Raw genomic sequence first — 12,314 nt, forward strand, 5'->3', positions numbered from 1 at the left:
GATCCTTGAGGAAACGCCACACTGTATTCCACAACGGTTGAACTAGTTTACACTTCAACCAATAGTGTAAAAGCGTTACTATTTCTCCACATCCTCTCCAGCATCTGTTGTTTCCTGACTTTTTAATGATTGCCATTCTAACAGATGTGAGATGGTATCTCATTGTGGTTTTGATTTGCATTTCTCTGATGACCAGTGTTGATGAGCATTTTTTCATGTGTCTGTTAGCTGCATAAATATCTTCTTTAAGAAGTGTCTGTTCATATCCTTTGCCCACTTTTTGATGGGGCTGTTTTTTTTTTTTCCTTACAAATTTGTTTACATTCTCTGTAGATTCTGGATATTAGCCCTTAGTCAGATGGGTAGATTGCAAAAATTTTCTCCCATTCTGTAGGTTGCCTGTTCAATCTGATGGTAGTTTCTTTTGCTGTGCAGAAGTTCTTTAGTTTAATTAGATCCCATTTGTCTATTCTGGCTTTTGTTGCCATTGCTTTTAGTGTGTTAGTCATGAAGTCCTTGTCCATGCCTATGTCCTGAATGGCATTGCCTAGGTTTTCATCAAGGATTTTTATGGTTTTAGGTCTAACATTTAAGTCTTTAATCCATCTTGAATTAATTTTTGTATAAGGTGTAAGGAAGGGATCCAGTTTCAGGTTTCTACATATGGCTAGCCAGTTTTCCCAGCACCATTTATTAAATAGGGGATCCTTTCCCCATTTCCTGTTTTTGTCAGGTTTGTCAAAGATCAGATGGTTGTAGATGTGTGGTGATATTTCTGAGGCCTCCGTTCTGTTCCATTGGTCTACACCTCTGTTTTGGTAACAGTATCCTGCTGTTTTGGTTACTGTAGCTTTGTAGTATAGTTTGAAGTCAGGTAGTGTGATGCCTCCAGCTTTGTTCTTTTTGCTTAGGATTGTCTTGGCAATGCAGGCTCTTTTTTGGTTCCATATGAACTTTAAAGTCGTTTTTTTCCAATTCTGTGAAGAAAGTCATCGGTAGCTTGATGGGGATGGCATTGAATCTATAAATTACCTTGGGCAATAATGGCCATTTTCACAATGTTTCAGGAAATCATGGATTTCCTATCCATGAGCATGGAATGTTCTTCCATTTGTTTGTGTCCTCTTTTATTTCATTGAGCAGTGGTTTGAAGTTCTCCTTAAAGAGGTCCTTCACATCCTTTGTAAATTGGTTTCCTAGGTATTTTATTCTCTTTGTAGCAATTGTGAATGGGAGTTCACTCATGATTTGGCTCTCTGTCTGTTATTGATGTGCAGGAATGCTTGTGATTTTTGCACATTGATTTTGTATCCTGAGACTTTGCTAAAGTTGATTATCAGCTTAAGGAGATTTTGGGCTGAGATAATGGGGTTTTCTAAATCTACAGTCATGTCATCTGCAAACAGGGACAATTCGACTTCCTCTTTTCCTAATTGAATATCCTTTATTTGTTTCTCTTGCCTGATTGCCCTGGCCAGAACTTCCAACACTATGTTGAATAGTGGTGAGAGGGGGCATTCCTGTCTTGTGCCAGTTTTCAATGGGAATGCTTCCAGTTTTTGCCAATTCAGTATGATATTGGTTGTGGGTTTGTCGTAAATAGCTCTTATTATTTTGAGATACATTTCATCAATACCTAGTTTATTGAGAGTTCTTAGCATGAAGGGCTGTTGAATTTTGTCAAAGGCCTTTTCTGCATCTATTGACATAATCACGTAGTTTTTGTCATTGGTTCTGTTTATGTGATGGATTACATTTATTGATATATAGATGTTGAACCAGCCTTACATCCCAGGGATGAAGCCGACTTGATCATGGTGGATAAGCTTTTTGATGTGCTGCTGGATTCGGTTTGCCAGTATTTTACTGAGGATTTTCGCATTGATGTTCATCAGGGATAGTGATCTAAAATTATCTTTTTTGGTTGTATCTCTGCCAGGCTTTGGTATCAGGATGATGCTGGCTTCATAAAATGAGTTAGGGAGGATTCTCTTTTTCTGTTGATTGGAATAGTTTCAAAGGAATGGTACCAGCTCCTCTTTGTATCTCTGGTAGAATTCGGCTATGTATCGTCTGGTCCTTGACTTTTTTTGGTTGGTAGGCTATTAATTATTGCCTCAATTTCAGAGCCTGTTATTGGTCTATTCAGAGATTCAACTTATTTCTGGTTTAGTCTTGGGAGGGTGTATGTGTCCAGGAATTTATCCATTTCTTCTAGATTTTCTAGTTTATTTGTGTAGAGGTGTTTATAGTATTCTCTGATGGTAGTCTGTATTTCTGTGGGGTTGGTGGTGATATCCCCTTTATCATTTTTTATTGCGCCTATGTGATTCTTCTCTCTTTTCTTCTTTACTAGTCTTGCTAGTGGTCTATCAGATTTGTTGATCTTTTCAACAAACAAGTTCCTTGGATTCACTGAATTTTTGAAGGGTTTTTGGTATCTCTATCTCCTTCAGTTCTGCTCTGATCTTCGTTATTTCTTGCCTTGTGCTAGCTTTTGAATGTGTTTGCTCTTGCTTCTCTAGTTCTTTTAATTGTGATGTTAGGTGTCGATTTTAGATCGTTCCTGCTTTCTCTTTTTTTTTTTTTTTTTTTTTTTTTTGAGATGGAGTCTCGCTCTGTAGCCCAGGCTGGAGTGCAGTGGTGCGTTCTCGGCTCACTGCAAGCACCACCTCTGGGGTTCACGCCATTGTCCTGTCTCAGCCTCCCAAGTACTGGGATTACAGGTGCCCACCACCAAGTCTGGCTAATTTTTTTTGTATTTTTAGTAGAGATGGGATTTCACCATGTTAGCCAGGATGGTTGCAATCTGCCCACCTCAGCCTCCCAAAGTGCTGGAATTACAGGCGTGAGCCACCGCGCCCGACCAATTCCTGCTTTCTCTCTTTTTTTTTTTTTTTTTTTTTTTTTTTAAATTCCTGCTTTCTCTTGTGGGCATTTAGTGCTATAAATTTCCCTCTACACACTGCTTTAAATCTGTCCCAGAGGTTCTGGTACATTGTGTCTTTGTTCTCATTGGTTTCAAAGAACATCTTTATTTCTGCCTTCATTTTGTTATTTACCCAGTAGTCACTCAGGAGCAGGTTGGTCAGTTTCCATGTAGTTGTGCGGTTTTGAGTGAGTTTCTTAATCCTGAGTTCTAGTTTGATTGCACTGTGGTCTGAGAGACAGTTTGTTGTGATTTCTGTTCTTTTACATTTGCTAAGGAGTGCTTTACTTCCAACTATGTGGTCAATTTTGGAACAAGTGCAGTGTGGTGCTGAGAAGAATGTATATTCTGTTGCTTTGGGATGGAGAGTTCTGTACATGTCTATTAGGTCCACTTGGTGCAGAGCTGAGTTCAAGTCCTCAATATCCTTGTTAACCTTCTATCTCGTTGATCTGTCTAATATTGACAGTGTGGTGTTAAATTCTCCCATTATTTATTGTGTGGGAATCTAAGTCCCTTTGTAGGCCTCTAAGGACTTGTTTTATGAATCTGGTTGCTCCTGTATACGGGTGCATATATATTTAGAATAGTTAGCTCTTCTTGTTGAATTGATCCCTTTACCATTATGTAATGGCCTTCTTTGTCTCTTTTGATCTTTGTTGGTTTAAAGTCTGTTTTATCAGAGACTAGAATTGCAACCCCTGCTTTATTTTGCTTTCCATTTGCTTGGCAGATCTTCCTCCATCCCTTTATTTTGAGCCTATGTGTGTCTCTGCACATGAGATGGGTCTCCTGAGTACAGCACATGGATGGATCTTGACTCTTTATCCAATTTGCCAGTCTTTGTCTTTTAATTGGGGCATTTAGCCCATTTACATTTAAAGTTAATATTGTTATGTGTGAATTTTATCCTGTCATTATGATGTTAGCTGGTTATTTTGCCTGTTAGTTGATGCAGTTTCCTCCTAGCATCAATGGTCTTCACAATTTGGCATGTTTTTGCATTGGCTGGTACTGGGCATTCCTTTCCATGTTTAGTACTTCCTTCAGGAGCTCTTGTAAGGCAGGCCTGGTGGTGACAAAATCTCTCAGCATTTGCTTGTCTGTAAAGGATTTTATTCCTCCTTCACTTATGAAGCTTAGTTTGGCTGGATATGAAATTCTGGGTTGAAAATTCTTTAAGAATGTTCAATATTGGCCCCCACTTTCTTCTGGCTTGTAGAGTTTCTGCCGAAAGATCCGCTGTTAGTCTGATGGTCTTCCCTTTCTGGGTAACCTGACCTTTCTGTGTAGCTGCCCTTAACAATTTTTCCTTCATTTCAACCTTGGTGAATCTGACAATTATGTGTCTTGGGGTTGGTCTTTTCGAGGAGTATCTTTATGGTGTTCTCTGTATTTCCTGAATTGAATGTTGGCCTTCCTTGCTAAGTTGGGGAAGTTCTCCTGGATAATATCCTGAAGAGTGTTTTCCAACTTGGTTCCATTCTCCTCTTCACTTTCAGGTACACCAATCAGACGTAGATTTGGTCTTTTCACATAGTCCCATATTTCTTGGAGACTTTGTTTGTTTCTTTTCACTCTTTTTTCTTTAAACTTCTCTTCTTGCTTTATTTCATTAATTTGATCTTCAGTCACTGATGCCCTTTTTTCCCCTTGATCAAATCAGTTATTGAAGCTTGTGCATATGTCATGTATTTCTCGTGCCATGGTTTTCAGCTCCATCAGGTCATTTAAGGTCTTCTCTACACTGTTTATTCCAGTTAGCCATTCATTTAATCTTTTTTCAAGATTTTTACCTTCCCTGCAATGGGTTTGAACCTCCTCCTTTAGCTCAGAGAAGTTTGTTATTACCGACATTCTGAAGCCTACTTCTGTCAACTGATCAAAGTCATTCTCTGTCCAGCTCTGTTCCATTGCTGGTGAGGATCTGTAATCATTTGCAGGGGAAGAGGCACTCTGGTTTTTAGAATTTTAAGCTTTTCTGTTCTGGTTTCTCCCCATCTTTGTGGTTTTATCTACCTTTGGTCTTTGATGTTGGTGACCTATAGATGGGGTTTTGCTGTAGATGTCCTTTTTGTTGATGTTGATGCTATTCCTTTCTGTTTGTTAGTTTTCCTTCTAACAGTCAGGTCCCTCAGCTGCAGGTCTGTTGGAGTTTGCTGGAGGTCCACTCCAGACCCTGTTTGCCTGGATATCACCAGCAATGGCTGCAGAACAGCAAAAACTGCAGAACAGCAAACATTGCCGCATGATCATTCCTCTGGAAGCTTCGTCCCTGAGGGGCACTCGCCTGTATGAGGTGTCAGTCGGCCCCTACTGGGAGGTGTCTCTCAGTTAGGCTACAAGGGGGTCAGGGACCCACTTGAGGTGGCAATCTGTCCATTCTCAGAGCTCAAACACCATTCTGGGAGAACCACTGCTCTCTTCAGAGCTGTCAGACAGGGACGTTTAAGTCTGCAGAAGTTTCTGCTGCCTTTTGTTTAGCTATGCCCTGCCCCCAGAGGTGGGGTCTACAGAGGCAGCAGGCCTTGGTGAGCTGCAGTGGGCTCTACCCAGTTTGAGCTTCCCGGCTGGTTTGTTTACCTACTAAAGCCTCAGCAATGGCGGATGCCCCTCCCCCTGCCAGACTGCTGCCTTGCAGGTCCATCTCAGACTGCTGTGCTAGCAGTGAGCAAGGCTCCGTGGGTGTGGGACCTGCCGACCCAGGCGTGGGATATAATCTCCTGGTGTGCTGCTTGCTAAGATCGTTGGAAAAGCACAGTATTTGGGTGCGAGTGCCCCATTTTTTCAGGTACAGTCTGTCACAGCTTCCCTTGGCTAGGAAACGGAAATCCCCCAACCCCTTGTGCTTCCCGGGTAAGGCGATGTCTGCCCAGCTTCGGCTCGCCCTCCATGGGTGGCACCCACTGTCCAACCAGTCCTGGTGGAATGAACCAGGTACCTCAGTTGGAAATGCAGAAATCACCTGTCTTCTGTGCCAGTCACGCTGGGAGCTACAGACCAGAGCTGTTCCTATTTGGCCATCTTGGAATGGACCCCAGTAGAGCCATTTTATTAGTGAGTAAACTAAACTAAGAGATGTTAAGCAATTATCTTAAGTTCTAAATGCAGAGCTAGTTACACACCAGACCTGACACTAAATCTGCTATTTTTAATTTCAAAAGTAAATTGTGCAAAGTATAGAATAGGAATAATTTCTAAATGAAAGTAAATATAAAAGTAGTGTGGTAAAGTAATTTAAAAGGTAAATTAATACTTAACATCAGTTTTTAATTTTTTGAGCTTTTAGACAAATAGAATTGATATAGTTTTTTGATCCTGTGCAGCTTCCATGTGGAAAATAAAATATATGGCTGACAGGTAAATGAAGTGATCTTAGCAAAAGAAACCTAAAATGTACTAAAATTTTTCCTTTACAATCAAAAATATATTTAAAAATTACTGATGAATAAAATATAGCTCTACATAAAATAGCATTAAAAAAAGATAGTTAATAGAGTTTGCATCACCTGCATCCAAAATACATCTCCAGTATTGATCATTTGCTAAGCAAGTTACTTCCAAGGACATGACAGCCATCATCCTTCGTTTATAGCTTTCAGACTGTAACATTTCTGTTTAAAGTGTTCAACAGAAAAACACAGCTGTAATTTATACAAGAGGCAATGAAATGCTTGATTCTGTTTTTTGTACCAGCTAAGTAAAACCAAGGGTTGAGGTCACCACTATTACCACCAACTGCATGCATTAAATTCCCCTCTGTGCACAGCTCCCTGTGAAGTAGTGACAAATTCCATCAGCCCATGATCTTTGAGGTTTATAGTCTACATAGTAAGTGAAAAAATCCTGAAATTTCTTTTCTTCAGATGGGGTCTCAGTTTGTTGCCCAGGCTGGAGTGCAATGGCATGATCACAGCTCACTGCAGCCTGAATCTCCCTGGGCTCAGGTGATCTACCATCTCAGCCTCCCTAGTAGCTGAGACTACAGGCGTGCATCACCACATCCAGCTAATTTTTGTATTTTTTGCAGAGACAGCATTTTGCCATGTGGCCCAGACTGGTCTCAAACTCTTGGGTTCAAGCAATCCACTTGCCTTGGCCTCCCAAAGTGCTAGGATTACAGGCATGAGCTACTATGCCTGGCGGAAATTTTTAATCTTTGGTCTGAGTGACTTAGATTGGGTGGTCACATACTTCAAATTCCCTTGGAAAATAATACATCTCTCTTGGCTAAAATTAGTTGTTAAATAAAATTTGAATGTGGGTTTTCAAGAATAGCAAAGTAATCCACAGTATTGTCAATAAAAATTTAATATCCATTAAATTAGGTATGAGGCTTTATACATTTCCTGAGTATAAAAAAGATACTTTAAATAAAATCTTGGATGAACTTGTACTACAGACAGAAGATATTACAAATATACATGTCTATTGTGCTAGGAAAAAACACACAATCTTTTCCTCATATCTTTAGCCAGCCACTCTATTACCAAATCTGTCCTAAATCTAGCTTGGCTCTACCATTCCATGGCATTCTCTTTTAAAATTCAGCTTCTACTCCAAGAACTCATCCTGAGACCTCTAATAAACTGATTTTTCTTTTACACATAGTGGAAATGGGTAGTGTGAGGAGGGAGAGCTATTGCAGGGCCCAAGGCAAAACAGCAGTGGCCAGATGCTCACTGTTATTTGTTCTGTTTGTGTCATTGTCAGGACTTCCCCCACAATGGCTGTAGGAAGCAGCAGCCCTGGTGAATTTTTATGTGCTTTTAGGCCATTCCTGTTAGGGGGCAGAGCTTCCTACTATTAAGGTAGGTTTTTACAATCATTTAGTCTAGTAAAAGTAACAGGATGATCCTCTCACTTCCTCCTAACAAGACTACGAAATGATACAAATGCACACAAATAAGCATTGAAAACACTTTCCAATATCTCTTGGGGTTCATATCCAGTATTTGGGATATGTTCCCAGTACCTAGTAAATTCTAACATCAGGTATTGAGCCAGACTTCTTGAATCAGTAGAATGGGGTTGAAAATCTTAAAAACATATTTTATCCTATCCTAAAATGAGTTGTTGGAAAAAAATCAGTTCTCATTCTCCAATTCATTTCTCTTATTTGGCTTTAGTTTTTTATTTTTATCAAAGTGATGCACGTGCATGATTCAGAGTTAAATGTTACTAAATGGCCTATAACAAAACTTAGTGGTTCCTGGCCCCACCCTCCCAACTTTTCTGTGTTCATCACTCCATATACAATCGGTTTAGACTCTTCCCTATAACCCTCTATGATTTATAGATCTCCTTATTTCTACATATTTATACACATTGCTGTGTTTTGCTACATTGATTTAGACTTCATTGACTTCATGTTATGAAAAATAGGAAATTACCTCTTTCAACATTGCTCTTTCCTCTTCCCTTTCTCCATATTTATAGCTTTTAGTTAAATCAATGTTAAGTGTTTACATGATGTCTATACAATTATTATTCACAGCTGAACACTGTAATGTACTATGGTTGTGTCTCCTTTTTTTTAAAACAGGTAATAATTTCCTTATTTTATTTATTTATTTATTTAATTTATTTATTTATTTTGAGACAAAGTCTCACTCTATCACTAGGATGGACTGTAGTGGCACAGTCTCGGTTCACTGCAACCTTTGCCTCCCAGGTTCAAGTGATTCTCCTGCCTCAGCCTCCCGAGGAGCTAGGACTACAGGCACGTGCCACCACACCCAGCTAATTTTTGTATTTTTAGCAGAGACAGGTTTTCACCATGTTGGCCAGGATGGTCTCTATCTCTTGACCTCGTGATCCACCTGCCTCGGCCTAATAATTTCCTTATTTTACAATAGTCCCCCCCTTATCTGCAGAGGATACATTCCAAAACCCCCAGTGGATGCCTGAAACTGAGGATAGTACTGAACCCTGTATATACTACGTTTTTTCCCGGACAGATGCTTCTCAACTTATGATGTAGTTATGTCCTGATAAACCCACTGTAAGTTGAAAATATTATAAATTGAAAAGCATTTATAAACCTAATCTGCCAAACAGCATAGTTTAGCCTAGCTTAACTTAAATGTGCTTGGAATACTTAAATTAGCCTACAACTTGGCAAAATGATCTAACACAAAGCCCATTTTATAATAGAGTGTTTAATAACTCATGTAATTTATTGAATACTGTACTAAAAGTGAAAAACAGAATGGTTGTATGAGGACTGCAAGTACAATTTCTTCTGAATGTGTATCACTTTTGCACAATTATAAAGTCAAAAACTGTAAGTCAAACCAGACTGTCTGAACATACATATCTATAATAAAGTATGTAGGCATAGTAATAGCTTAACAATAACTAACAATAGATTACAACAATATACAATAACAGAAGTTATGTGAATGTGCTCTATCCCTCTCTCTCAAAATATCTTATTGTCCTATACTGCAGGTAACCGAAACCATAGAAAGAAAAACTGCTGAGAAGGGGAGACTGCTGTATTTCATCTGCTTAGTTTTCCTTGTACCTACTGATAATTCCTCCCATCTTTTTCCTCTAGACTGGATGCACAGTTCCATTCTGGAACTTCCCCTTGCTGTCTTCCTTGAAATTCCCTATGCTTTACGCTTGGGTAAGGTTCCCAGTTTCCCGGGTCCCTCTCCTTTCTATTTCTTAGGGAGAATTCTAGCCTTGGCATCTTTAGGTCTTTCCTAGTTAGGCTCTGAGGAGAGCACTCCTAACGGGCACTGCCAGTTCTCAAGCCTTTTGAGGATTTATGGTGTGAGTCCAAGAGGTTCTCAGCTTTCCCACTGTTGGCTTGGAATGATTTTCTCTGGCTGGCTAAGTCCTAAGTCTTGCCTTTCTGTTTCCATCTTCCAATATTTTATTGCTCTTGCATCCTTTCTTGTTTTCCCTTGAATGCTTGTCTGCTGCTGGTGGTATTATTAGTATTGCTTAATCTCCATGTAATTTGGGTGGGGGGTCTTGAAAGGGAGTAAAATTAGATATGTCCATATAATCGACCTAGTGACCCTTACCCTTATTTTGGCTAGACTGAATGCAAATTTGAAAAAAAAAAAAAAAAAAAAAAAAAACGAAAACAAAATCTCCAGCAGAATTTTTCACAAAACATTCGTCAAAATATAACAAAAGATTTTGCCAAATTTGTCTCTAAAATTAGGAGGCAAGGAATAAGTTGGAGGGAATATTTTTCACTTAAAATTTCCTCTTTCCTTTTTTTTTTTTTTTTTTATGAAGAAGATGTTCGAACTTCTGGAAAAAGTTGGAAAATAAAAATAAATATAATTGTGTAAATATAGTCTGTTTGGGTCACAGATCTTTGATTTTAACTTGGAAACAAAACTACGTTTGCATACACAAAAATGCAGCTCTTTATTATTTGTATTTTTATTTCTGGTCTTAATAAAACATTTATTTCATGATTTTTAAATATTTAAAATATAATGCACGTATTATTTTGTTTTCTCTCAGAGTATCAATAATTAAACTGAATAATAATCAGAACATGTATTTATAAAGAGATTATACTCTATACTCACCTACCAAAGTTTTCCACACTGGGAGTTCAGGAATATTTAATTTTATTATATATTTGAGAACCTCTGTATGAAAGGTTAACACTGATAAATGGATTATATTATTTCCTTTAGTATCTGTTTTTCTCCAGTTAGCACCGATAGAAAACAGGTACTGAATAGTGTCCAGTGCTCCTGAAGTGGCAGCAAGTAACAGTGGAGTGCACTGATTCCTAAAAATTAAGAAACGTAACAATTAAACACACATAGAGTGTCAAATTTACTTTTTGTAAAACTATTCAAGTTGCAATTGGAGGCAGTCTGACTTACACCACCACCTTTTGTTCTTAGGAATTCTCATCTTCTGTATTCTACATGTGAATTGATTTGCCTCCCTTGCCATGCCATCCTTACTATGGCTCCCTACCCACCCAACTTAATTATCATGCCTTATAATTTGTTTGGAGGATGATAATGCACAAAGTTCTTACAATACACTGTCCTATTTAAGCCTCACAACTACTCTGTAAGTGAAGGAAAAAGCAAGGCAAATATCATCAGCCCATTTTACAAATGATGTAACTGAGGCTCAGGAATTAATTACACCCATTGCTTCATGTCCAGTTTTCAAATCCCAGCTTCCTCATTGTGGCAGAAACTAACAGTTTTGCTCGAAAACCCATTATCTGATTTTTAGATAGTGAAAATACTTTGTTTGGCTATCCAGTGCAATATTACATTTCCCAGATGCTGCTGCTTCTTTTTTGTTGTTGTTGAGATAGAGTCTCACTATGTTGCCCAGGCTGTAGTGCAGTGGTGCGATATCAGCTCACTGCAGCCTCTGCCTCTCTGGTTCAAGTGATTCTCATGCCTCAGCCTCCAGAGTAGCTAGGATTACAGGCATGGACCACCATACCCGGTTAATTTTTGTATTTTTAGTAGAGACGGGGTTTTGCCCAGACTGGACTCAAACTCCTGACCTCAAGTGATCTACCTGCCTTGGCCTCCCAAAGTGCTGGAATTACAGGCATGAGCCACCGCACCTGGCCTCTTCTTTCTTCTCATGGCCAGACATCATGGTGAAAGCAGGAGTTGCCATCTGAGGGACACCAGCTTCCTCTGGTGGCTTCCACATGTTCAGAGCAACAAGAGGAAGCTGATGTCTCTTATACTGTCAAGCTGTTATACTAGCCCTAAACCACTGAATAATAGTGGAAAGGTTACTCGAAGACCTAGAAAAACCTGAATGAACCTATGCCTAAATCAGGCTCAGAGATCCAAAGTAATGACCTGGTCTTTAGATTTCTAGCCAAGAATGTACCTTTAGGAGAAGTTACACCTTTACCCTAAATGCTGATCCGCAGCTAAACTGTAAAACAAAAGAGTGTTGGGATTTTTTAATTTCAAAGTTATTTTATTCTTTTTAATGTATTTCTCTTCCAGATATCACTAAATATTTCTCCTGTAATCCAAAGCCTGTCCCCTTTGATCCGAAGTCCTAGGGCTGCCTCCTGGTTGTGTAGGATCCAGTTTAGAGCAACTCTCTCCTCCCTAGTCTCAGGCTTCTTCCAGGGCACTAAGCAAAGCATTTAACATGAAAAATTAATCTGCAGAACCATATTACTGGAACAAGGTTAGGAAAAACTCCCCAGGGATTAGTCTTTATTCTTCCAGAAAACATGCATAGGTTAATAGAAGCTCTTGTCTTTAGAAATTCTAATGATAAATGGTAGAAGGAGACAGTGAGTAGAAAGGACAGCAAAGTAAGCCTCACATACCTTTCAAATCACCCATGCCTATCGCCTTTTAATGGCAGTGTGTGCGGCAAACCATGAAAAGCAGAAATT

At 39.1% G+C, this 12,314-nt stretch overlaps 1 protein-coding gene across 1 annotated transcript in view; it reads right to left on the reverse strand.

Moving 5' to 3' along the window:
* ANKAR (ankyrin and armadillo repeat containing) overlaps positions 1-12,314 on the reverse strand; it is a 71,348-nt gene that overhangs the window by 27,409 nt on the left and 31,625 nt on the right. The window contains exons 9-10 of the mRNA XM_050751033.1: positions 10,492-10,700; positions 6,439-6,543 (exon numbers count right to left, since the gene is read on the reverse strand). Coding sequence (XP_050606990.1) covers positions 6,439-6,543; positions 10,492-10,700 — 314 coding nt within the window. The remainder of the gene's footprint in view (positions 1-6,438; positions 6,544-10,491; positions 10,701-12,314) is intronic.

This window comes from Macaca thibetana, chromosome 12, assembly GCF_024542745.1.
Source record: "Macaca thibetana thibetana isolate TM-01 chromosome 12, ASM2454274v1, whole genome shotgun sequence".
In the NCBI taxonomy this organism is placed as follows: domain Eukaryota; kingdom Metazoa; phylum Chordata; class Mammalia; order Primates; family Cercopithecidae; genus Macaca; species Macaca thibetana.